General features: G+C 36.1%; 2 protein-coding genes across 6 annotated transcripts; one reads left to right on the top strand and one right to left on the bottom strand.

Moving 5' to 3' along the window:
* The first annotated feature begins 1,072 nt into the window (after positions 1-1,072).
* st3gal7 (ST3 beta-galactoside alpha-2,3-sialyltransferase 7) lies at positions 1,073-5,091 on the top strand. 2 transcript variants are annotated; one of them, XM_067421493.1, is made up of 7 exons: positions 1,073-1,225; positions 1,347-1,504; positions 1,654-1,774; positions 2,672-2,997; positions 3,103-3,289; positions 3,563-3,703; positions 4,215-5,091. In XM_067421493.1, exons 2-7 carry the CDS (start codon positions 1,371-1,373, stop codon positions 4,449-4,451), a joined length of 1,146 nt encoding a protein of 381 aa, XP_067277594.1. In that variant the 5' UTR covers positions 1,073-1,225; positions 1,347-1,370; the 3' UTR covers positions 4,452-5,091. The 2 variants fall into 2 exon arrangements, with proteins under 2 accessions (XP_067277594.1, XP_067277595.1); XM_067421494.1 differs by having other exon boundaries at positions 1,082-1,225; positions 1,330-1,504.
* Positions 5,092-5,235: 144 nt separating this feature from the next.
* hps1 (HPS1 biogenesis of lysosomal organelles complex 3 subunit 1) lies at positions 5,236-19,604 on the bottom strand. Of its 4 annotated transcripts, XM_067421490.1 has the most exons (20): positions 19,473-19,604; positions 19,211-19,223; positions 18,617-18,738; positions 17,257-17,391; positions 15,950-16,092; positions 15,661-15,769; positions 15,412-15,572; positions 15,164-15,263; positions 15,015-15,084; positions 14,827-14,882; positions 14,489-14,644; positions 14,148-14,327; positions 9,714-9,790; positions 9,498-9,629; positions 9,359-9,423; positions 9,063-9,208; positions 8,072-8,185; positions 7,902-7,984; positions 6,737-6,880; positions 5,621-5,745 (listed from the first exon to the last, which is right to left on the bottom strand). In XM_067421490.1, the coding sequence occupies exons 1-19, from the start codon at positions 19,488-19,490 to the stop codon at positions 6,739-6,741; spliced, it is 2,022 nt and encodes a 673-aa protein (XP_067277591.1). In that variant the 5' UTR covers positions 19,491-19,604; the 3' UTR covers positions 5,621-5,745; positions 6,737-6,738. The 4 variants fall into 4 exon arrangements, with proteins under 4 accessions (XP_067277590.1, XP_067277592.1, XP_067277593.1 ...); XM_067421489.1 differs by lacking the exon at positions 6,737-6,880 and having other exon boundaries at positions 5,236-5,745; positions 19,473-19,602; XM_067421491.1 differs by lacking the exon at positions 6,737-6,880 and having other exon boundaries at positions 5,236-5,745; positions 19,341-19,601.
* Between the last annotated feature and the right edge of the window lie 5,961 nt (positions 19,605-25,565).

Genomic DNA, 25,565 nt, shown 5'->3' with positions numbered 1-25,565 from the left:
TATTCCGCCATACATTATAGTTCTTCTTTTTAATCCGCTTAGAAAAGCTCCACGTTTTATTTTGTCACCATACTAGGTCGTTCAACTATTCGTGTAACTGTATTTAAATAGGGAAAACGTGGAGGTGCTTGGTCGCTTCTAACTTGATATTTGTTTGGTACCATAGTGAATGAACTGGGCTAAGTAGGCTAAGCTAAATGCTATCAGATCGTCACCGCGCGCCAGAGAGATTAAGTGCACACACTCAGATGAGAGAAGTATGTATCAACTCGTTTTAGTTAAGGGAATAACACAGTTTAATATGAAAAAGCGGTGAAGTATCCCTTTAAATTAAACTTTTACATTGGTAAAAAAGATTTCTATTTAAAATAAATGTTGTTCTTTTGAACTTTCTATTCATCAAAGAATCCCATCATGCATCACAACTGTTTTAAACATTGATAATAATAATTGTTTCTTGAGCAGCAAATCGGGATATTAGAATGATTTCTGAAGGATCATGTGATACTGAATACTGGAGTAATGACGCTAAATATTCAGCTTTGCCATCACAGGAATAAAACATTTTAAAACGAAACGTTTTTTAAAATTGTAATAATATTTACAATTTTACTGTATTTTTGATCAAATGAAAGCATAAGAGACTTCAAAAACATTTTTAAAATGTTCCTGATCCCAAACTTGGTATACTGTGTGTGAGTGTGTGTGTGTGTCGTTTTATTAACATAACTTGCTAATTTAAAGAGATTAATTATACAAGAAAAACTATACAGGCTTCACCAACACTGAGCCTCAGTTAACTCTCTCAAACCTTATTGGCTTTTTTTTGTCACATCCTCGAGATCCATCAGATTTCTTTGACAAATACATGGGTAACAAACATTTTAAAGCTTACATACTTTAAGTTTTTGTTTTTGCTTTGAGCAACAGCTGTGCATGCTGTCTAAAGGACTTTTGAAATTCTGGTGTAAAGTATGGTATCAAATATAATCATAAAATGGCAGTGTGTTTGTTTAAACAGTGGACTAGATAAAGTACCGTGGTGTAGGTTGCAATCTGAAGCCTCTCAGTTGGGTGAATGATTAACTGTGAGGAGGGATCAGAGCGAGACAAAACACTCACAACACAGCAGCGGATGAAAGGGACAAAAGCACAGCTTAAATCCAGTACAACACATTTTTTTATCTCTACACCCGGAAGAAGAAGACAGCGCCTGAAATAAGAGGTAAGAAACAACATTTACAATGGCATAAAGTATTCAAATGTGCTGTGAATGAAGGCTATAGAACAAAGAACAAGCAAGCAAACTATGACTCCTGTTTCAATTAGTATTTCATAACTAACAGGCGTAGTTGAACTGACTTGGAAAAATGGTGACACTGAAACACTTGAGTGTTAATGATAATGATGAAGACAGCGTTCCTCTGTTACCGGAAGCCAGCAGCTCGGAGAGCCCAACCACCCAGCACCACAGGGCAGAGTCCAGGGAATTCTTCCTTAGCCGGTGGGTTTGCCCGAGATATGCAGTGTGACTTGCCATTCGCATGCCTCACTGGAGATTTAGAGTTGCATTCCATTAAAACCATTGAAGCACAAGCTTTTAAAACACCATAAGACTGTACGCTTCATAAGACTGCTGCTTTGTGATTTCAGGAGGAACAACTTCATTTTTAGCATTGTTCTGTTGTTGAGCTGTTACTCTGCACTTCTGGTTCCGGCGTATCTGCCAACCCCAGAGCCCACCTGGACTAATGACAGTTCTGCTGAAACTCTGGTACTGTAGTTTCACCATTTCACCACATGAAGATAATAAGTTGTGCTCAATTTGTAGGATCTGCGACATCATTTAAGAGACTTGATATTCAACTGTGACTTTGCTACAGGCTTGAGATAACTCAAATAACCCATGTGGAGTTGACGTTCAATTATTCTAACCCCAAATGTATTTTCTACAATCAAACTATTTTTTACACCATCAAAGAGAATGTGTGTCCAAACTTTTGACTGGTAGTGTATATTTAAATGTTTAATTTAAGGTTATAGAGGATTATAGTGCTGTAATATTAAATTAAATTATAAATCAATTAATAAATACATTGCAATTTCTACTTTTGTTATATTAATTAAGATATGCAATACACTAAAATTTCAAAAGTTTGGGGTCGGGTTTTTTAATGTTTTTGAAAGACGTCTCTTATGCTCAAAAGCATTTATTTGATCAAAATACATAAATATTGTGAAATATTAAAATAACTTTTCTATTTTATTACATTTTATAATGTACTACTTAATTCTATTGATGGCATGCTGATAATTCAGTCTTCAGTGTCACTTGATCCGTTAGACCCTTCAGTCTAAAATTCTGATTTGGTGCTCAAAAAAACATTTCTTATTATTATCAGTGTTGAAAACAGTTGTGCTGCTTATTAATAAATAATATTCTTAATAAATACAACTATTTTTTTAATAATTTCATTTTAATTTCTTTAAAACTTTTAAACAGTAGTGTACATGTAAATAAATATTCATTATATTAATTATATATAATCAGGAAGAAAGTACCACAATTACAAATCTGATATGTCTCTTTTCCAGCAATAAGTATTATGAAACACTCTCTTATAAAGACACATGTGTTTGGTGTTTAAACGCTCCTTTGTACACACCTCAGGCTCTGCTGAATCAGTCAGCGGCTCTGCTGTCTCAGTCATGCCGCAGCGGCTGGAGCGTGGAGAGGGTGATGACGCTGCCTACACCTGCTGGGCTGCTAAAGATCCCTGTATTCCTGGAGAACAGCACACAGGACTGGGCACTGCCTCCTCCTCTGGGTCTGCAAGGTAGTGAGGAGATGGTGGCTCAGGCCCTGAAAGCTTTGCCTTATACTGGTGTACCTACTGGCCCAGAGACCTGCAGGAGATGCGTGGTGGTCGGAAGCGGTGGCATTTTACGCGGCAGAAATCTTGGACCTCATATAGACCAGTACAACATAATCATCAGGTTAGTTCAAACACATATGGGTGTGGCGTAACAGTGTCAACGCAGCATTTTAAGTTACCTGAACTAATTGTATTGATATTTATATTTTCATCTTCATACCTACAGACTGAACAATGCTCCAGTATTTGGATTTGAGAAAGATGCTGGCTCTAGAACTACCATTCGGCTCATTTATCCAGAAGGGGCTCCTTCCCTATCGCAAGAATATGAGAATACTGATGTGGTGGCTTTGGTCGTATTCAAGAGTTTAGATATAGCATGGCTCACCTCTGTAGTAACCAAAGAACCTTTGGTAAGTAATGTTAGAAGGTTTTCAGGAGGGATATTCTCATTCTAGAGAGCATTTTGCTGGACAAAAATGTGTAAATATTAAATGGTTTTATCATTTTTTAGGTGTGCTCTAGCCTTAAAGACAATAGAAATGGCCTAAAATAAAAAAATTATATATTTTAAAATTATAAATTATATATCTCACAGGGCGCCTAGATTAGGAATAGGCCCGATTGTTTACATGAACAGATATCACTAAAGGAGTCATTGTCTGTCTGTCCCTGTCTTTTTGAAGAGTTGGTGGTCCAAATTGTGGTTCTGGAAGGATGTAATAGACACCATACCTCTTCAACCAGAAAATGTTCGCATCTTGAATCCTGAAATCATGTACAGAACCAGACAGGTGCTACAAACCTATGCAGAGCAACAGAAAAAGGTCAGAACTGATATACTTTTTCAATGTTTGGGACTTTCCACATACATACTGATTTCTATGCTGTACAAACAGTATATTCTATCCCCTAACCCTCTGCATTTTTACATTTTCAAAAAAATTTCCTCATGAGTTCAAAAGTTTGGGGTCGATAAGATTTTATGTTTTTAAAGAAATTAAGCTCATCTGCATTTATTTGATCAAAATTACATTAAAAACTGTGAAAAATGTAACTGTGTAATTGTGTACTTAATTTATGATGATTTGGTCCTGAGGAGGACAAATGTCATATCAAAGTTGTAAGTGTGCTGCATAATATTTCTTGTGTATTTTTTTTAGGATGTGTTGTTAAACAGAATGTTCAAAAGAACATTATTTGAAATATAAATATTTTGTAACATTATAAATCCTTTGCTGCTGTTAAATTAAATGTGTCCTTGTGGAATGAGACTCCTACTAAATCTTCTGCTTGTAGCCTTGTTAAATTATTTCCGTTTTATATCTTGTTTGTTAGATGGTGCCGACCTTGGGTATAACGGCAGCAGTTCTGGCCCTCCAGGTGTGTGACGAGGTGAGTTTAGCTGGATTTGGATACGATCTGCAACACCCTGGAGCTCTTCTGCATTACTATGGGTCTATTCGTATGGATGCCATGAGGGCACAGGTGGTTCACGATGTCAGCGCTGAGACCATCTTACTGCGAGAGCTGGTAAAGGCTGGAGCGGTACGAGACCTCACGGGTGCACTGTAACAAGTGCAGAGACTATGAAACAGCTACACACGTAGACGTTAAAAGAGATGACAAACCACAGAAACAGACCTGAGGGTAGACAATAGGATCAATCTGTAAAATACAACATAGACATTACACAATAACATAATATACAAACAAAGGCATTTAAAACAAGTGAAAATGACTACTAAAATTAAAACCAAGGCTACTATAATACACATTTAAATATAGCTATATAAAAGATGACAAAATATGTATTTAGATAAATTATTTAATATTTATTTATCTTGGAAAAACTGATTAGTGTAAAACATTTTTAACAGAACATTGCACACACATCCAAACAATATTGTATCAAAATATACATGACAGATTTGTGTTTGAGTGTTATAATCAGTCCTGTAAAATATCACATTATATTCTTAAAGCATAAAGCAGCGGTTAAAAACAAGCATGTTTTAATTTGTAATGTTCTTTGTCTTTAACGTAAGCTCTAAACGAAAATGTAAATAGGGAATATTTTGTTGTATTTCTGTAACACATCATTAATTACAGATACAAAAAGTGCTGACGTAATGGAAGATACATATATTCCTTGATTCGTCAATATTGTATTATTTACATTTATGCCAATAAAGCAATCTTGAATTTGAATTTATATATATAGCAAGTTACAAAATTAGTTTGAACTGAATTTGAACACACTAAGAACTGAGCTATTAACGGTAGCGTAGGCAATTTCGGAGGTTAGCAATAGCACTTCTGTGCAGCTAGAATGAACTCTGTTTGCATAACTGGTAATATTGTATAATGCACTATATAAATAAAGGTACTTGACTTAAAAATTGTGTGTTTCCAATAATATTTGGTCCTGGTTTCACAAAAACAATTGGTAAATAACAGACATTTTTGCATAACGAGACCTGGCTGTTTCACACCGTTAACTTGCACATCACATTCAGTTCATTAGAAGCACAAGAAATGCAATGTCCTGCCACAGTATTTTCTGCAATTACCTGAACTGAAATAAGAAGTGCCTGTGCAGAAAGTGCAGAAAACTCTCCATATAGATTATAAATCATGCAGCAAGATAATACAGTGAACACAGCTGCATGGAGCATATTCCTCCGACTCAGAGGGCCGTGTTGGTCACAGGAGCGGGATACGGGAGGGCTCCCACAGCTTACGGGCCAGCTGACTGCAGTGCTGAAGAATGTATTCATTGGGGATTACACCCAGATGCACAGTCAGCAGTTCATAACACTTCACCACTTCATTCTGATGTCTTTTGCTGTAGTACCGCAGCAATTTCCTATGACACCGGCAGAACAGAATAGACATGTGTTAATGAAAGTTCAGCTTCCTATCACCTGGCAATGACCTAGAAATCCTTAAAAAAGGCAGTAGTGCCTACCAGCCACTAAGAACACAACAGCGACCTGTAGCAAAGTTCATTTTCATTCAAACTTAAATATTCTAATCAAAAGTAGTCTTTATGTACAAGTAGTTAGATTTATGTACAATAACCTTCCAACTTTTAATGTGCCCATGTTATGCAATTTTAAAATGCTCCTAATTTTGTTTGGAGGTCTTCTACAATAGGTACATCCAAGGTCAAAATATGCTTTAATTTTCTCCGCACGCACGCACGCACGCACGCACGCACGCACGCACGCACGCACGCACGCACGCACGCACTGTTTCCATGTTTTATGGGGACTTTCCATAGGCGTAATGGTTTTTATACCGTACAAACCGTATTTTATATCCCCCTACACTGCCCCTGCCCCTAAACCTACCCATCACAGGAAACATTCTGCATTTTTACTTTCTCAAAAAAACTCCTGTATGATTTATAAGATGTTTTCCTCATGGGGAACAAAAAATGTCCCCACAAGGACAAGGATTTCGGATATTGTGTCCCCATAATGTAGGGATTACCAGCCCCTGAGAGCATAATCTGCTCTGATTGGTCAGACAGCCCAGTCTGTTTTGATTAGTCAACAGCTTACAGTGCGTGTGGGAATCTTAACGGCCAAAGCCATTTCTGATTTTTAGCTCTGGTTCTTTCTCAACACTTGTACACATAGTAAAAATGCCGTCGGTTTAACCGTATCAATTAGAACCTGAACCCTCACTCTTTGGAAGTGCATGCAAAGTGATTTTGCTTTTTCATTGCAGAAAACAGCATTTTCTCAACATGTTGACAAAATGAAACTCTCCTAGGCCTCAGCTACAAACTAGTGTTTAAGGGTGTCAAAGTAAGCGCTGTTCGTGTAACCAGTCCTACTCAATGGACACACCTTCAACATCTTCCATTGACGTAAGTGAAGTGGCCAGTGTCCAAATATGGCGCTGACATCTTGAGTCTCGAGTCTGCGCAGTAGTGAGTGTGAAGTGGAGCCACGGTATCAAGGTCCTGCCCACAATCACGGCTAAACAACAACCTTTTGTAAAATAAACAGTTATGGGAGTGTAAAAATTTAAGTTAAAGCTCAAATATCCTCCTGAAGTTTCCGAAAATATCTGTTGGTGCCTTCGCTCAGAAGCTGTCAATCATTACTGTCACACCCTCCATTTTTATAGCATCAAATAACTAACTAAAACCAAACATGTTTAAAGAACGAACACTTGAACTAACATTAGATTATTAAAAACTGCCTAAAATTACAGAAACTATTTTTGGAATAAATGTATTTGAAATATAATTTGATTGTTTAGTCTGTCTATCTATGTCCATTACATTTCATGGAGAGGGCGGAGGTTTTGACCTTTGGCATCACTTTTCAGGACCGGTCTCAAGCAAGGGAGGCGGGCGCTAACAAAGACTCTAAAGACTGCAGCCTCTAGCATTCTTCATTCTTCTAGACTTCATACGTGAATATTCTGGTTCTTCATTCTGGTTTCACACAGCGCACATTACTAATAATTTAATGGTAATGGTATAACTTCCCTTACCGGTAAATTGCCAGAACTGATTTACCGGTATTTTTGAAAAGGTCCTGTTCACACATAATCTCTTAACAGTAATTTACATAGACCGGAAAAAAATATGGACGATGCGACTTCATCCATTTCCGCTGACTAGAGTTTAAGCTTTCAGACGCTCCGCATGGTGCTGTCATCTTGGGACCGAGTCTGCGCAGTAGTGATTTCAGGACCGGAGACTGCGCAGTAGAGAGCAGGAAGTACAGCCGCGATATCAAAAGCCCGCCCACACTCTCACAGATGAAGAACAATTATGTTGATGTGAAATTAACAGTTATGGAAATTTTGAAATTAAAGCTAAAGCTCCAATCTGCTCCCAAAAATCCTGAAAAAAGTCTGTTGGTGCCTCAGTGACAACTTCACTCAGAGAAGACATCAATCTCAGATGTCAATTAAACTCTTAGACAAGGTGTTGTCAAATCATTCTGAATGATAAATATGCTTCAAACTGCAAGGGAAGTCCTTGTTTCTGTGACTTACTTATAATAATCGCAAGTGAGCATTCCTATTGGAGTGGTGTCATCTGGGTGACTGGGTAGGTCTTTCATTTCCAGTTTGTAACCCTGGCAAAACAAAATTCAACCACCGACAATATAACTTTCATTATATGTTTTATAGTAATTGCAAAGAAGACGCAATCTACCATTTACCGTTTCATTTTCAAACCACAAAAAGTAACAGTAGAAATAATCTCCATCTCGAAGTGTGACGGTGGCGTAACCCTTGTGTAGGTATTGCCGCGTCGTTGCCACAAGACTCCAAACCTGCACAGATTTATGAGATTAGTATATCATCTTGTCTGGCTAACACCAGACCAAGCTCAATTTAAGATTGAATATATAGTAAAAACAGAAATGAACAATTATTATAAATAACTGTTATTTGAATACACTTTAAAATATAATTTAATTCTGTGATGGCAAAACTGAATTTTCAGCATCATTATTCCAGTCTGCAGTGTCACGATCCTCAGAAATTGTTTATATTATATTTATTTATTTATATTATTTAATTTTGACAATAGGGTTGGGCATCGTTTTTTTTATTTATTTTTTACGTTTCTGGTGCCAAACCGGTACTTTTAAAATGGTACCAGTGCTTAAGCGGTGCCTGAACCGATACTGGATGACATAAAAAAATGTCTTTTTATTGATTTTATTTGATTCTTTAAATTGAACAATTTATTAAAAGTTTAAAGTAAATATAATATATATAAATAGATACAAAACACACATTTAATTAAATTCACAGTAAAAGCTAAGCCACCTAACCCAAATACAATAGGCCTAATTTAACACTAAACAACAGCACGAATACTAGTGATATTACAGCACTAATAACAGCAAAGTAGTCTGTAGTCTTGGTCTGCTACAAACCAACTTCAGTTCAGCATTATTTTGCATTAATATGACCATATTCTCTGGCTAAATATTTTAGAAAGCATCGCCTTGTTGTTGTATTTCGTTTGAACACCCCGAACCCCCCCTGCCTACGGGCTTGATACCGGTTATATACCGGTGCTATATTGGCACCAGGTTTCGGTACCCAACCCTACTGACAACATTCTGTCTCGAATACTGAATCATTTTCATTTATGTGCATAAATATAATATAGTAACAAACAGAAAACCACAAAAACACCTTGTTCTTTATGAAATCAGCTACAGGTCCCTTTCCAAGCTCAGAGACGGTGCCATCAGTCACATTTAGGGAGGGCGCTATCATTTGACCACTTGAACGATCCACGTAGATAAAGTGGATGAGACCAGGAAACTCTTCCAGGTATGTGAGATTGCATGGTTAAAGTCTATCACAATGTCACATGACAACAGAAGAAGATTGAATTGTGAATGCAACACATTTAATCAGATAAATGCCTCCCTGGCAACTATTGATCATGTCAAAACCAAAATACTCAGTGTAGACAAAAGGATATGACACCATTGTGATATTTCTTTTGCTTTTCACCAGCAGAAAATCCTTCCAGTTCATCAACTTCTCTCTGCAACAAACATGAAAAACAGTCAAAAGTGATTTATTAAAATGAGTACTATAGAAGTATCTGTTCATACATACTGGACCATATTCAGAGCTCGTTCTTGCAGATGAGGAGCCAGTCGCTGACTTCTGCCCATGCACTCGGCTGCAAAAAAACGCCTGTGCACACCACACAACTGAGTCTTCATGTTTCGACAAGAAGGCAGCAAACTGCAACAACACATAAAATGCCAAATGAGTAAATTTAGCCACCTCCACTTTTTTCAGTTTGTTAATAACAAGAACATCACTCACTCTCTTGTGAATCCAGATCCAGATCTGGTGAAGGCCTTGTTCTTAAAGTCTGTCCACACATTTTGAAGTTGAGAAAGCTGAACAGATAAATAATAATAATAATAATAACCTTTATTTATAAACCAACTGTACAAAGTCTTTTACAAGAATCAAATACAAGTTATAAAATCCTTGATTCAAAACAATTTCAACCAAGCAGGTGAAACAACACGTTTGAAAAATAAGTTATTTCCAAAATTGTACTTTATATAAAATCAGCTGAGGCTCTTCGATTGAAGTATGTTTTAAGAAGGGAAAAAGTTCACTGATTTGGCTGACCTGATTTCCTAAAATCAGGAAATAAAGAGTTTAAATAATAGCATAAAAAACATGCTATTAGAGAGTGAATCCAGCCGTCTCCATTGACTTTGTATTGCATGAGACTGCCTCCTTGTCATTTCTGAATTATTACAAATAAAGAACAATGTCTAAAAGCTGCTATGTGACAAGGGATACAGCAAACAAGCTAAAAAACACAGAACTACGTTCTTATAAGCTACTGAACCGTAAAAGCCAGCCTTTAAGGAGATGAAAGTGCAATAAGGCAATAAGGCGTGAAGCTTCAGCAGGAAGAATGGGTCAATTTTGGGATCCTGACACTCAGTATGCCTACGTCTGCAAGTAAACATTTTTTGTCACGGTTTATAAATTCACCATCTTTCTTCTCTGTCTTGTGGGGTTGTGTTGGAGGCGTGGTCACTGATTATGGGACTCATCACCTGCTGCACTCATCAGCCACACTATTTAACCTGGGCTGCGTCCGAAATCCTAGGCAGCCGACTCGTTGCCTCGCTGCCTTAACAGGCAATGACTTGTAAGGCAGGGTTTTGTGCATTAAGGCACCTCACGAAACTGATTTTGGACAGACTTCTAAGGCAGTGTAACAGTTTAATGATTGACAGCAAATAGAGAGAGCTTTGGTGTGAACTAAACACATTTAATTACTACATTAGTCATTTCTCGCTGGAAAATATTGGTTAAAAACATACATTTACACACAAACTGACCAGCAAACGCAACTTTCGGACGTCATCTTATTTTAAGCTCAACTGTCACTGAATCGACAGCACAGAATTGTGGGATACCAAAGGCAGCTAAAGGATACATGTATGCTGACTTCAAAAATCGTTCAGATAAAGGGATCTCAGGATACAGGAAGTGAAGCAAACATTAGATTCGGACATTGCTTGGTGCCTTTCTGCCTTGAAATGTGTCCTCCGAAGGCAGCATTTTCCAAGTTTAAGATGCAGAAAAGGTCTCTCACTGGCACCCATTGTCAGATCGTTTCAGGCGCTCCTGGTGTGGCTTGCCTCGGCTTCTGTTCCATTGGGGGATTTCTCTGTTCCGGGTCCAGGATTTCGGCCTCTGGTTGTCCGCTGCTTCCCTGCTCCGCCGTGTCGCCTGCCTGGCCGCCTGCACCTGACCTTCGCTGTGGTTCGCCTGCCTGTGCCCCGGAGCCTGTCTCTTTGCTACTTTTCTGCCTGTTAATTGATTCTTGTTTATTGTTGACGCTCGCCGTCCTGTATAACAATAAACCTGTTATCTTTTCGCTATTGGATCCTCCTGTCTCTCATTTCAGCCGTGACATTTTTTCACTGTTAACCCAAATATCCAAATGTCAGTTTTATATATTATATTTCCTGTCGCTGATTACGTTCCCCTCCATTAGGTGTAGTTCTCAGTGTAATGTCACGTTCTGTCTCAATTGTCTGTATCCACTTTTGTGTCCTTAAAAACTCAATTCTGTATTTTGGTTCTGTGTTTTTGTTAGCTGGTTTGCTGTACACCTCGTCACATAGCAGCTTTTAGACATTGTTTTTCTTTTTTTGTTATAAGTTAGAAATGACAGGGAGCAGCCTCACGCAATACAAAGTCAATGGAGATGGCTGGATTGTTTTCCCCCGTGATGAGCATGGCTTTTGGATTACGACACGTCTGTCTGTTTTTATAGTGACAGCGTTCCACCATTTCCGGTCAATGAATTTCCAAGACTTTTCCGTTTGTTTAATTACTGAATGAAAATCTTCAAAACTAATTTTATGGTGGTTGCTGGGGAAAATCTTTGTCATTTATTTTTTATATGTGAGATGGCAACTCTTGGAATTAATAGATTTAAATTGATTTAAAGGGTTAGTTCACCCAGAAATGAAAATTCTCTCATTAATTACTTACCCTAATGTCATTCAACACCTGTAAGACCTCCGTTCATCTTCGGAAAACACAAATTATATTTTTGTTAAAATCTGATTTGTCATTTCCTCTCTCAAGACCCATAAAAGGCATTAAAGATGTTGTTACAAAGTCCATTTCACAACAGTGGCTCTACAATAATTTTATGAAAAGATGAGAATAGTTTTTGTGAGCAAAAAAACTAAATAACGACTTATATAGAAATGTGCCGATTTCAAAACAAAGGTTCAAACGGTTATGAATCAGCGTATTGATTCATCGCATGTCAAACCACCGAACTGCTGAAATCACGTGACACTGGCGATCCGAATCATGAATCGCTACACTGATTCATAAAAGCTTTGTTTTGAAATGGGCCTATAGAAGTCGTTATTTCGTTTTTTTTGCGCACAAAAACTATTCTTGTTGCTTCATAAAATTATTGTAGAGCCACTGTAGTGAGATGGACTTTGTAAAGACGTCTTTAGTAAAGACGTTTTTAGTTACTTTTATGGGTCTTGTGAGAGGAAATGACATTGGTGTCATAAAAGGTCTTTCTGAGCCATCAGATTTCAACAAAAATATCTTCATTTTTGTTACGAAGATAAATGAAGATCTTATGGGTGTCGAACGACATTAGGGTAAGTAATTATTGACTGAATTTTCATTTTTGGTTGAACTATCCATTTAAATATAAATGTTAGTGTGCAAAATTTTTCAAGTGGGACAACAAAACATTACATTTGAATATGACACAATGAACAAATTGCAAAACAGAGAATAATATTCTTATCTATGCTGTATTTTAGTGCTGATTATACTGTACATTACTGTCCAAAAGTTATTATAAGAAGGCGTTAAACTGATCAAACCTGACAGCAAATACTTTAACTTTGTAACAAATAAAAATTATATTTCAAATATTATATTTCATTATATTTCACACAGAAACTGTGTGCTTTTGAACTTCCTATTCATCAAAAAATACTGAAAAAAAAGATTGCAACTTTTTAAGCAGAGATGATACTTACTTATTTAGTTTTAGATACTTACTTACTTACTTTTACTTATTTAGCTTTAAGAGTACCCTAATGAACCAGTGACAATAAAAATTAAAAATAATAATAATAATAATAAATAATTTAAAAATAAATTTGCTAATGTTATTATAATGGTGTGAAATCTATCATAATATAGACAGCCAGTTACATTTTTTTGAGCTTTATTTGTGAGGGAATAATTACCTAAAAGTTGTATTGGAGTCTTACACACATGTAGTTAGTTTAAACCGTGCATTAATTTGAACAGCTAGTATGTGATTGGCTTGATGATGAGCAGGAGATGTAGATAACTTAATAAAAACTTTTATTGCTAATGCTGTGTTCTTGACCTTTAAAAACAAATTAATGCTGTCACATAACAAATCTGCATCAAAGGTTAAATTAAATGAATCGATAATTACAACATTGAAATAAAAATGTAAAGAATCATGTAACAAACAGTGCACATTTAATTTATCAATATTTTTAAGTAGTTTTGGTCCCTTGGCTGTTTCCTTATGAAGGTCCAGAAATTTGAGTTTTTGTCAGGTGTGTGATGTTCTTTTTTAATTTGATGTCATTATGTTACTGTCTTGCCTCCAGCCAATCACTGCATTGCGGATCATGGTTTCAAGCATCAATACATCTGCCCTTTCCAATGAACACAACAATGTGCAGTAAAGTCAGACTATCCCAATTTATTCCAGATATTTTAATCAAGTCCGCAAACTTGTTTGAAGAACCAAATCAGCCAGAGATCAGTTATCACTAGAAGATCTGGCATCTGTCAAACTGCTTAAGTATTAAGCGAGGTATGAAGAATGGACCCCAGTTCTTCTAAACTTTTTTCGCTGTATTTTTGATTAAATAAATACAGCCTTGGTAAGTGTAAGAGGCTTCTTTTAAAAACATAAAATATCAATCCCAAAATTTTGAATGGTAGTGTAACAAAACACACATCATATTCCCCTTTCTTTTCATGTTTTATATTATAGGAAAATGTATTTAAAGTATAGTTAAAAAAAAACTTTAAAGTAAAGTTTTCAATTGAATGAATGTTGTTTTTATTTAAAAAAAAATTATTATTCAGAATTGAAAAGGATGCAGAATCATTAAATTCCTCATGACTCCTGATGACAGCACAATGGATTAACAGTGTGTGCTCGTTTGGGTTGTCCACACTGACCTGAATATCCATGCTGGCAAAGTTTTTGATGAACTTCTCCAGTCTGCCCCGCAGCTCCTGGACAGAGGACTGACTCAGTGTGGCCGTGGCCCCATCAGGCCCCTCACACAACCTCTTCTCCAGCTTCACAAAGGCTTCCAGATATTTGTAAACAGACACTGCCATTTGACTGTTGGGGATCTATTAAGATGCATGTATAAATCAAATAGAAATGAGCTGGGAACTCTACATGTTTGTTTAAAACCTAAATGACCTCAATTGAGAAAGATGCAATGTAACTTTTCTTTGCTTTGGGAGTTGTAATAATGTTTACATACAGAACGCATGATATTAAGAAAGACCTTGGTGAGCAACACTAGTGTGATTCCAGGCCAGAGAGACAGGCAGTACATGGAGTGAGGCATCATGGGACAATCTTTGGCTTCAAGGAACACTCTGGATGGGGCTGAGGGGTCAGGGGTTGGAACTTCAAGAGTTTGCAGACTGTCTTCAGCCATCTAAAAACCATAAGATATGAGAGAAACATCGCTATAAATACAAATTGTATATGGTACAAAAGTTGAGTTTAAGTAAGATTTATGACTTTGAAAGAAGAGCATGTTCACCAAAAAATACAGTTAAAACAGTAATATTGTGAAATATTATTACAAATTAAAAATATAGCTCACAGATAGCTCACCTGAAAATCAGGATCTACAAACTGGAAGACAGGCGGACTGTTACCTCTTGGTCGGACTGTGCAACAAAAACACAAATATGCAGCTTGTATACTTATCACTTTTGGTGCATTTCAAAATTTCAGCAAACATGCCTGAATATCATTGCATTACACACAAGGTCTATGAAATTCTACTCGTTTTTAATCACCTGCTTCCCGTTCAGGAGGAGAGGGCTCTGGTGTGTAGAATACATCAGGAACTGAGCTGTTCTCTAACTCCTAAATATACAGAAAATACTGTCAGGGCACAATGAAAAATAAAACACTGTGAGATATCAAAAAACAAGGCATATCAAACCTCAGGAGTGTCATCTAGGTCGATTTTGCTGGGATAGAGATCCTGCACAAGGATGATCAGAGCCAGGAGATCAGAGGGGTTTAGGTTGCTGGCATTTCGACTATACAAAAAGTTAGAAATCTGAGATTATTTCAAAGTTCTCTGTAGCAAAATATTTGTTGCTTCCTTCTGATTTATTTTGTATTTGACTACAAAATAAATCAGAAGGAAGCAACAAACATCATGTTCTCCATCAGTGTTTGCTGTACCTGGAGTAGAAGGCCAGCAGTTTGCTGTGCACCAGTATGAAAGCGTGCAGCACCTCCTCGCCCGCTCTGTCCACGTTGCTGTTGATCTGCTGCACCAGCCGGCGCTCCAGAAACTCGATGCACTGCTCACAAAGGGTCGGGTGAATCAACCTTTCCACCGCCTGAACAGAAGCAGAGAACTCTTCATGTGTGATCTAAAACTAAACATAGCATACAATAATAATAAAAATACCACTTGCTTGTACACACCTCCACTAAAAAGCTTTGGTCGTGCTCTTGTAAGCGGCTGTACGTTTCCAGGAGGCTTCGAAGCTTCTTCCATAACCGGTTTCTTTGCTCTGTATCTTGAGGGCGCAATCTGACAAACAAATTCAAATATATAAAAGTTTCTGTTAAAATGCTCTTTTCTGTTCAGGTTTAAGATCAAAGGCAATGATGAAAATCATATTATAAAAATAATATGAAGTGAAATGCAATGCGTCTAGTTGGTACAGTATGGTATGAAATCTGGTGATGTTGAACAAAATGCAGTTCTCACTCTTTCCTCAAGAGGGCCCCGCTGAGCGTCACCATCCCAAACATGATTTCTGTGAGTTTCTTCATCACATAGATCTTTCTCTTTAAATCCTCTTCGGTCTCATCTCCGTCTCCATTCACAGCGATGTACAGACATTCCTCAAACTGCATGACAGAAAGCACAAAACACATGTTGTTGACATGTAGCATGAGTACTGGAAAAAAGGTGATTTCAGTGACTTTTGAATTTGACATTCTTGTTGTTGCCAGATGGGGTGGTCTGAGTATTCAGGAAACTGCTGGGACTTTTCATCCACAACCATCTCTAGGGTTTACAGAGAAAATGAGAAATGATCTAGTGATCAGCAGTTCTGTGGGTGAAAATGCCTTGTTGATGTCAGAGGTCAGAAGAGAATGGCCAGACTTGTTTGAGCTGATAGAAAGGCAACAGTAACTCAAATAAAGCCTGGTTTAATGTTGCTACTTTTTACTGTTAACATTAACCTTGACAGCCCTAAATCCAAGATATATTTACTTCACACACAGTATAAATTGCAGTCAGATATTTTTTTTCTCCAGCCCCTTTTGATTGACAGGATATAATCAGCCGATGGTGAAGATAATTGCTTTTAATTTTTGGCCAATACATTTTTGTATCTCAAGCCAGTTATTTATACATTTTGCTGTTGTGTGTCAGTAAGAAATATCAATGTCCAAACATTCCTTTAGCCATTCATTTGAACAATCCAGTGAGATGTTTGTATGCACAAGGAGTCTGACAACAGCTGCTATGCTCCACACAGAAATCTGATCTCACCATCATTGAGTCTTTCTGTGATTACATGAAGAAAAATAAAATGACTACACACTAAGTCCAGAAGAACTGCGGTAACGTCTCTAAAACGCTTGAAGAAACCAACCTGCAAAGTACTGTGAAATGTTTTAGGCACTTGTGTAAATGTGATGATTTTCAAACAAAAATAATGTCATAAATAGATTTTATTTATCAATAAACTTCTATTAACTAAATCAAATCAATATTTGGTGTAACAACCTTTGCATTTAAAACAGATTTTGTCCTAGGGACACTTTTTTCAGATAGCTTTGGAGGTAGGTTTATTCAGGTGTCTTGGAGCCTTAGTTCTTGAAAAAAAAAAAGACAGCTTATAGATTTGATCTAATGAGTAATAAAGTTATATAGTATTTTTAACAGAAATTAGAGTATTTACCACTCTGGTGTTACACCACAAATATTGAGATTTAACAATATAACATAAAACATATTTATTAGTGTTAGATCAGATGAAACTTTCATTATGTGTGGATTACCTGATGCAGAACATATATATGATTGTTTTCTGTGCTGAAGGAGGTGTAATTGTCCCCGAGTCGGTCCACCATGGTGCTACAGGAGATGATGATGGGTGCGAAGACTGTGTTAATGCTGTCTTCAAAAGCGGGCAGCTAAGAACACATAAAAATATTATTAATAATCATTCAACTTCCCACAATAATATGAATGCAAGCATATTACAATCTATTTTAAACTGTTTTTTTTTTTAAATAAAATGTAGCTTAGTATTTTAATAACTGTCTTAAATAATTATGTATATTTTAATTAGGGCTGTCAAACAATAAACTGCGATTAATCGTATCAAAAATGTTATTTTTAATATGTAAAAATGTTTGTGTGATGCTGTGCATCCCAGAGTGTGTAATAAGCAGAGTGTACACACGTTGTGCACCAGCATATTATTTACGCGCCCTTTATTGACTTTAGACCAGGTTTTTTTTGGTCAATGGCACAGTCATTTTCAGTTCCTCAAAAGAGCAACACGCCAACGATGCGCCCGAGCACACCTCGTGTTCATACCAGATGCCCATGGGCAAACAGATGGGCACGAGTGCATTTGCTATTTAAACAACGTGGCGCTGGACTTGAAAATGATAACTGCGTCAGGCTGAAACTATCAAAAAAACACTTGCCTGCCGCCTGCCTCCAAATTGCACCGGGTGTATGATAGAGCCATAATATGTGTGTATAATTATAAAAATATATACATTTAAATACCCATACATACATGTATACAGTGAAGAAATATTTGCACACATATACATTATAATATATATCTATATATATATACACATATATATATACACACAAACACATAAATGTGTGTGCATTTATATATACATAATACCTATACACAGTAAACGCATGTATTACGCAAACACAATATTTTGGATACAATTAATTACTTGACTAGACTGGGTAAACCCAGCCTGATCTGCCAGCGATTTGATTTTGCAACTCAGTCTGTAAACCCGTACAATCATTTCTACTGCTGCCGTTACATTTTTGCGGGAACCAATCACAGGCTGGCTTATCCACGCTAAGATCTAGCGCTATTGGCGGGTTTAACACGATGGGTCGTTGCCCATTGATCACGCCTCTTGGGGTTGTACAGAGTTATTTGAATAATGTTCGTTGATCACGCCTCTTGTGGTTGTACAGAGTTATTTGAATAATACCAGTTGATCACGCCTCTTGTGCAGTAGAAAATACAGAGCAGACTCCCCAGACCAATGTTCAATCTTAAATTGAGCTTGTTCTGGTGATAGCCAGACAATCACTTGACAGCACTAATTTAAATGATATTTCTTTATGTTAAACAGCATTAATTCTCACTCGTTCTCCTTCCTCCTGGGAAACAACATACTGATCCTGAATCCGCTGCTCGAACTCGTTGTCGCTCCAGTAGAACAAAACCTCTGCGCTATCGTTGGCCACCAGTAGACACTTCATTTTACCTGAACACAAACTTAGTTCTTAGGACAATATTTATTATTATTCTCACGGTCTCACTCTAACATGGCTTTTTTAAACATCAGTCTCAAAAAATCATAAATTACAAGTCCTAATAATTTGTAATGAATTCCAACATAACACAACAAATATATGTTACACTTTATTTTAAGGTGTCACTGTACAGTACAGTACAGTATTTATGTATTTAAGTACTGAGTCATATAATTAACAAAATATACTTATTATAGGGTTTGGTTGATGGAGGGTTAGTTGCATGTAACTGCATAATTTACAGTCATACTCATTACTATGGTGCATGTAATATAAGTAACAAGGACAGCATTAAATAAAGTTTTACCAAACTATATTTTAGAAAGTATAGCTCATATAGGGCCAGTATATGACATCTAATGGGATAAACATTTCTGTCAAAGACAATCTTCCAGAAATTAAAAAAAAATCATAAATGCTCACCAGCTTCCTTGAACTGTCCAGTGGTAGCAATTGTTCATATGCAGCACAATAAAATATAATAGAATACAAACAACTATACAACACACATAGGCCTACTCATGTTACATCTCAAGTGCAGTAAAGCCCAAACCTCGGTTCCTCCAGGATGAAACTATAGCTCACGCCCCATTTGATGCTTAATTCACAGAAAACCAAAAGTTCATGTGGAAACTTTTTGAAGTAAAACGCCTACCCAGTTTACGTTTCAACAAAGTAAACTTACTATTTTAGTTGTTCGCATCTAAAACAGTATGTCATTGCCCCCGAAATCCTGAGCCTACTCAATATCACAGCACAACAAACAGTTTGACATCAGCTGTACTACTACAGCAGCGCTTCCGTAATCTGTGTGTGAGAGAGAGCGCGCGCGCGTCACGTGATTTGATGATCACCAGCGAGCGCGCGCATCACGTCTGGAATTCAGATCATGTGCGGCGGATCTGCAGCGCGTGATTCCTCATATTATAAACCCATTCAAAATTCTTTCATTCAGTCTATCTTCTTTCGGACTTTACCATATTACTAAGTTAAAATAAAATCATTTAAATACATTAAAGTGGTTAAAAACATTGAACAGTGGATTAAGTTTGACTAATGACTGAATGATGCCGCAGTCAATAAAATGGAAACACATATTTTTACTTAGGCTACTCTTTCTTTGTCTTTAATATTTGGCTATTTAAAAAATATTGCAATTTTCTTCCTTTTTTGTTTAAGCAACTTCAAAACTAGTGCAACAGACGCAGGAAATATGTAGCTAAATAATGCTAATATTGTTACATTTCTTTCTTTCTTTCTTTCTTTCTTTCTTTCTTTCTTTCTTTCTTTCTTTCTTTCTTTCTTTCTTTCTTTCTTTCTTTCTTTCTTTCTTTCTTTCTTTCTTTCTTTCTTTCTTTCTTTCTTTCTTTCTGCATGGAGTTCTAAATAAATATTTGGGGCTTTGACCTCTCAGTCTATGACACACACACATGTAAGAATTTAACATTGTACCAATTTTAGCCCTCGATGTAACTGGCTTATATGTAGTGTAAACATCATGAAATCCACCATCTTGGCTCAAGGGGGATGGGTTCTGGTTCTTCCAAATAGGGTCAAAAGTATAAACATTTTCACGCTGGGTTTGGTTACAGTGTGCATGGCAAAGCCAGGGAAGTCACGCAAAGGTAGTTTGACTCTTCACAGAGCTCCAGTCCACAGCATATGCAGAGAAAGAAACGTCACACTTCATTATGTCTGTATATGAATCCATGCTGTTGATTGTCAGCTTTGATCAAATGACAAAGACCTACCTGCTTGTTTCACAACGATCATGCATATTGATAATTAAACCAAGGTTGCAGTTCAGTCAGGACATGCATTGGAAAACAACAAAACTCCAGGCAAACTACATCCACTGGTTTTAGATCATTTTTATCTTCTTTCTTTTTTAATGCAAAACTCTCCTTTTCATGACCCAGATGTATTCTTTGAAAATAATTCTTTCTATCTTATGCAATTTTGAATCTCAAATAAAGTGATTTTTATTTAGTTTGATATTTAACTAAAGTGAGACAAACATGTTTTATGGTTTTATTTAACTATTTAATTCAGGAAAGTTACTTTTAAAAGTAATGTGTTACAATATTGTGTTACTCCCGAAGTTGCTAATTGTATAGTTACTTTTTATGGAAAGTAATGTGTTGCGTTACTTTTGTGTTACTTTTTCTCAGGAGGGATGGGCTTGCTTGTTTGTTTGTTTTTATAATTTAAAAAAAAGTTATATTTTTGGCAATAAAGGCTTTTTTCTCCAAGTATCTTTGAGGAAATGTAAATTCACACTTGTGCAGTAGAGGGCACAGCTAAAAAAAAACCTTTCAGCTGTGCTGCCCTTCCGAATTGCAGAGGAATATATACAAAAAAGAAGAAAATTCAAAGTTGCATACTTCCCTACTATACAGAAGGCGAAAAAACAGTGTGACAAAATAAGTATATGTCCAAATCCAAAGTACTCATAAAAGAAAAGGTAAAAGGTACCCGGATTACATACTTCGGGATTCTAAAGTAGCCTATGCATAAACACTTTACCGTCCCATGAGACCACAGGAGATGATTTGTCATTGGTACTGAAGCTGATGCTGGAGGTCACGTGATAATGACAACATTGAAAATGTAATGCGTATGGATAATATCAAAACAATTTTTTTAGTGAAAAAGACCTACATTGACTAAAAGACTGTACTAAAAGTTTCCATACTATATAGCCTACAGTGAATACCTGTAATAGATCTGGCCTTATTCATTTAATGTCCTTTTACAGTACAATACCGTTAAATTTACAGTTTTGGAAGTGAAAACGGTTGTTTTCGCATTTGATGTAGGCCAAGCCATTTCGTCATTTCGCTGAAATAACTACCGCATGTTTCTTCTTAGTTTTTTGTAATCACTTATAGATGTTTTAAAATGTTGTAAAATGTCATGTCCATGATGGTGTTAAGTGTTTGTGTGAATAACGCTGTGCAGCTTCTTTTATAATAGTGTTGTCAATTTGTCCTCCTAAAAGCTTTAATTTGTCATGTTACTCTCGGTGGTTGTCAGTATAGCCTACGTCAAAGGTACAAAGCATTAAATTAACATTATTGAAATATGGTTATTTACTATAAATTTAAATTTACCTTAAATCTGTAAAACCTAAAATGTTGCTACCATATTTTTTTATGGTAAAGTTCTAGCAACAGTTGCCTGTTTTTTAGCGTAAATTTACCATTTGGGGATTTTTTTTTTTTACAGAGTACACACACCCATATATAGATCAAATTTTTGTAAGTGGTCGTAAAGTACTTATTCAAAATCAGTACTCAAGAGAGTATGCGATTTCGTACACAGCACCAACACTCTTATAGATGTTTATCTAATGTCATTTTTCTTATTATGGCTGAATTGGATCATCAAAGGTCAGTGGGTTAATAAAAGTGAGATGATGTATATTTGTGTTATTAAACATATTATTGCAAGTCTATATTAACATATTATTGCAAGTCTTTATTAACATATTATTGCAAGTCTATTATTGCGAGTTTAGCATTTCACTGTTTTTATTCATGTCTAGGAACACTGTAAATGCATGCTCACATTTAGAACTATAATATTCATTATGTTTACACAGCACACACACACATCGCCTCTGCACTTAGGCGTTAGGCTACTTATTTGAAAAGGTATATTTTTGTTGTAAATTTAAAAGTTATCATTACTAGCTACTTAAACTGTAATCTGATCTAAAAAGAAATCTGATTACATAATTCGAGTAACTTGTAATGTGTGACCCCCAACACTGCTCATAAAGGCCTGCTGTGTCATGTCAGACTTTGTGAGTCTCGACCAAGTGAGAACGAGCCTGGAATATGTTTATGAGTAAACCACTTTAAGTCTTTTAAAATGAACCATATGTGAACTGCAAATGGGTTTGTTTCATTTTAGAACATTATGTTAATTTTTTATGCACTAAAGTGCAGTTAATAGAGGCAGTATACTAATTTAATGGGCACATAAATGCAACATATTTTGGTTTGCTCCAAATACATAATGTATTTTACGATTTAAAACATATCTTGAAGCAGTTTAGATGAGAAAAGATCAAAATCCACATCTAAATCTGAGTCTCATTCAGGTGCAAATGGTTCTCATCACTTAGTACTGCACACGATTGCTCTGACACAACCGTTCGCTCTCATTCCTCAACAAAGTCTTGTCCCAGCTGCCTGGAAAGGGAACATCTGCTGGTGAGCAAGCTGCAAACTGGCTCCTTGCCTTCGTGAACCCCAGTGCTGGGCTGAGGACCCTGCCGGGCCTTTGAAGACTAGAGAGTTGATCTTCTCCCCCTGACCTGATGGGACATAAAGCTCTCGGTCTTGGGTTACCCGTTTCAGTGTACTGTCACAATTTATTTCTGTACTTCTTTGTGTTCAAGCCCATGTATAAATCACTAAGCTCTTAGCTTTTATCCTCCTATCTTGCACTTGTGAACATGTGCTGGAATTCTGCCATTCAGACTCTATGTCTCTTACAGGGTCATCCATTGTATATATATATATATATATATATATATATATATATATATATATATATATATATATATATATATATATATAAAGTAAAAGTATTTTATGAACTTATACTATATGCGGAGAGCATTAACTCATTTCATGTATTGTTATCTCATTTTTGACCAAGGTGGCTTTCAGAGGCTTAGAGGCTTTTGCATCTGAACTCTTCACATATACACACACACACACATATATATATAGTACATTAAATATTGTAAATGAAAGGTCAAACCAAGATCTTCAATAAACATTTTTACTATTATTTTATTCATATATTTTGACAAAAATAATATTCAGACACAAACATTTCCATAACAAAATAATGCTCTTTAACAGAAAAAAATATTAACAACTCTAAATTCATAATAAACACATTCAAAGAAGAAAAATAGCTTGTAAAAATGTATTTTACAAATCAAAGACCATACAGATCTCTAAATCACAAAAGAATCTTCTGAATCGAATAAAATATGATGTGAATTATTGACCGTAAAAAAAACCTCTGCCGACATACGCTGTCATAACCAAATAGAGAGCCAAAACTTTCCAAAAACAGAATTCATATAATCAGTTTGAAAGCAGAACTGCTGTTTTTTGTTTTGTGATTGAGTGACCGAAAAACACAAGTGTGCATATTGTGAGCAACTCAATACATTTGAAAATAAAAGGCCATTTTTTATTGCCAAACGTTAACACCATTCTGTGTTTTATGTTTTACAAAAAGTATGTTATTATTGTACAATATTAATCATCTGACAATATGTAGTGACTCTGTACACACACACGCACGCACACACTCATAAAAACATATACATTTATATAAATAATATTTATAGTTAGGAAGCAAACTGTTTAAATCAAAAACCAATTGTATGTACATTTACTAATATAACAAAAGGTTTGAACCTGTACAAAAAACATTTGTCACTCATCATGCTTATTACTATTATTTAGTCAGCTAGCAGCACAAAGGAATCGCTGTACATGGGATTTTTAGAGCCCCTAAAAGTATTTGGACGCTTATGCAAAACTTTTTTTAAATTACAAAATATCATGCCATGTGGCATTTTTGTAAAATGTAATTACAATTTTAAGTTTGATTTAACTGTCCAACACTTTTTAGGGCCCCTGTCTCAACACAGAATAAGGTAGTGTTTAATATAGCAAACGAAATCTGTAAGCTCAGGTTCACAATGTTATTGCATACATGTATACACAACACTAATGGACAAGAATTGAGCTAATTTCCTGAGCTCCTCATCAAACTGTATATGATACACAGTTCTTCATAAAGCAAAGTGGTACCTACTATTACCTTTCAGGTTCCAAAAGAGTCTGAGCTACAATGGGAAGTCTTGTAAACTTGTAAACAGTATAAATATAGAGCAGTATTTCATGTTAAAATGCATAAAGATGTCTTATTGGTTTTGTGTATTATGCGATTCCTTTCAAATGTAGCAATTTTTTAGTAAATATCTTCCCATAGTACCTTAACCGTTGTACAGTTTGAATTTATAAAGCAGCAAGTAAAAAAAAAAAAAAAAAAACAAGACTGCAAGATATTAGTCAGGGCATGGGTCAATGTTTTATAGAGAAGTGACTGTCCTGTGATGAAGAACAAAGATTACAAATCAAAATGTGCCCTTTTGGCTTTAGACCGCAGGATCAAAAAAGTACACAAGATATAATTCAGATCAAACTGTTATTTGTAGAATGTGATTTAGCAGGATTAACCTCCTTTGTTGGTCCTGGAACAACCGTTCTTGCAAGCATTCGCTGTCCTACTTGCAACCCTAAGCAAAATCCACCCCTAATATCCAAGGGAAATAATTGGTAGAAACCAACATCGTTCAGGCCCCTTAAATCTATCCCTAAAATCTGATTGGTTGACAGACTGGAATGTTGTTTAACAACCAACAAGGATGTTGATCCAGGAACACGTCCTACTCGGCTAAATCACATTAAGATGACAGACAGGCCCACACAGAATCTGCACCCACAGAACTCTGGAGAAGCGGAACGGCTGTCATATACATCTTTAGCCTTGTGCATTTTCATCATTCAAATATTTGGGCTAATCTGATAATGTTTCCAGCGACCAATAAGAGTGTAGTGTTGTCGGTTCTGTTTAACACGTTTCACCATGTTTAAATCCTTTCCACACACTCTTAAAAATAAAGGTTCAAAAAGGGGGTTTGCAGCAATGACATAAAAAAAACTACACATTTTTGGCT

This window comes from Pseudorasbora parva, chromosome 17 (genome assembly GCF_024679245.1).
Source record: "Pseudorasbora parva isolate DD20220531a chromosome 17, ASM2467924v1, whole genome shotgun sequence".
NCBI lineage: Eukaryota > Metazoa > Chordata > Actinopteri > Cypriniformes > Gobionidae > Pseudorasbora > Pseudorasbora parva.
This window is presented reverse-complemented; position numbering and strand designations above follow the sequence as displayed.

Bases quoted from the DNA above. Each gene is read 5' to 3' on its own strand.
- st3gal7 (XM_067421493.1), top strand. From the start codon at position 1,371: ATGGTGACACTGAAACACTTGAGTGTTAATGATAATGATGAAGACAGC. The intron at 1,505-1,653 runs GTGGGTTTGCCC...TTGTGATTTCAG, and splicing joins AGGGAATTCTTCCTTAGCCG to GAGGAACAACTTCATTTTTA. The intron at 3,704-4,214 runs GTCAGAACTGAT...CTTGTTTGTTAG, and splicing joins ATGCAGAGCAACAGAAAAAG to ATGGTGCCGACCTTGGGTAT.
- hps1 (XM_067421489.1), bottom strand. The intron at 15,085-15,163 runs GTTTGATATGCC...CTGTATATTTAG, and splicing joins ACCTAGATGACACTCCTGAG to GAGTTAGAGAACAGCTCAGT. The intron at 8,186-9,062 runs GTGTTTTTGTGG...AAATCTGTGCAG, and splicing joins CTGATTTCATAAAGAACAAG to GTTTGGAGTCTTGTGGCAAC.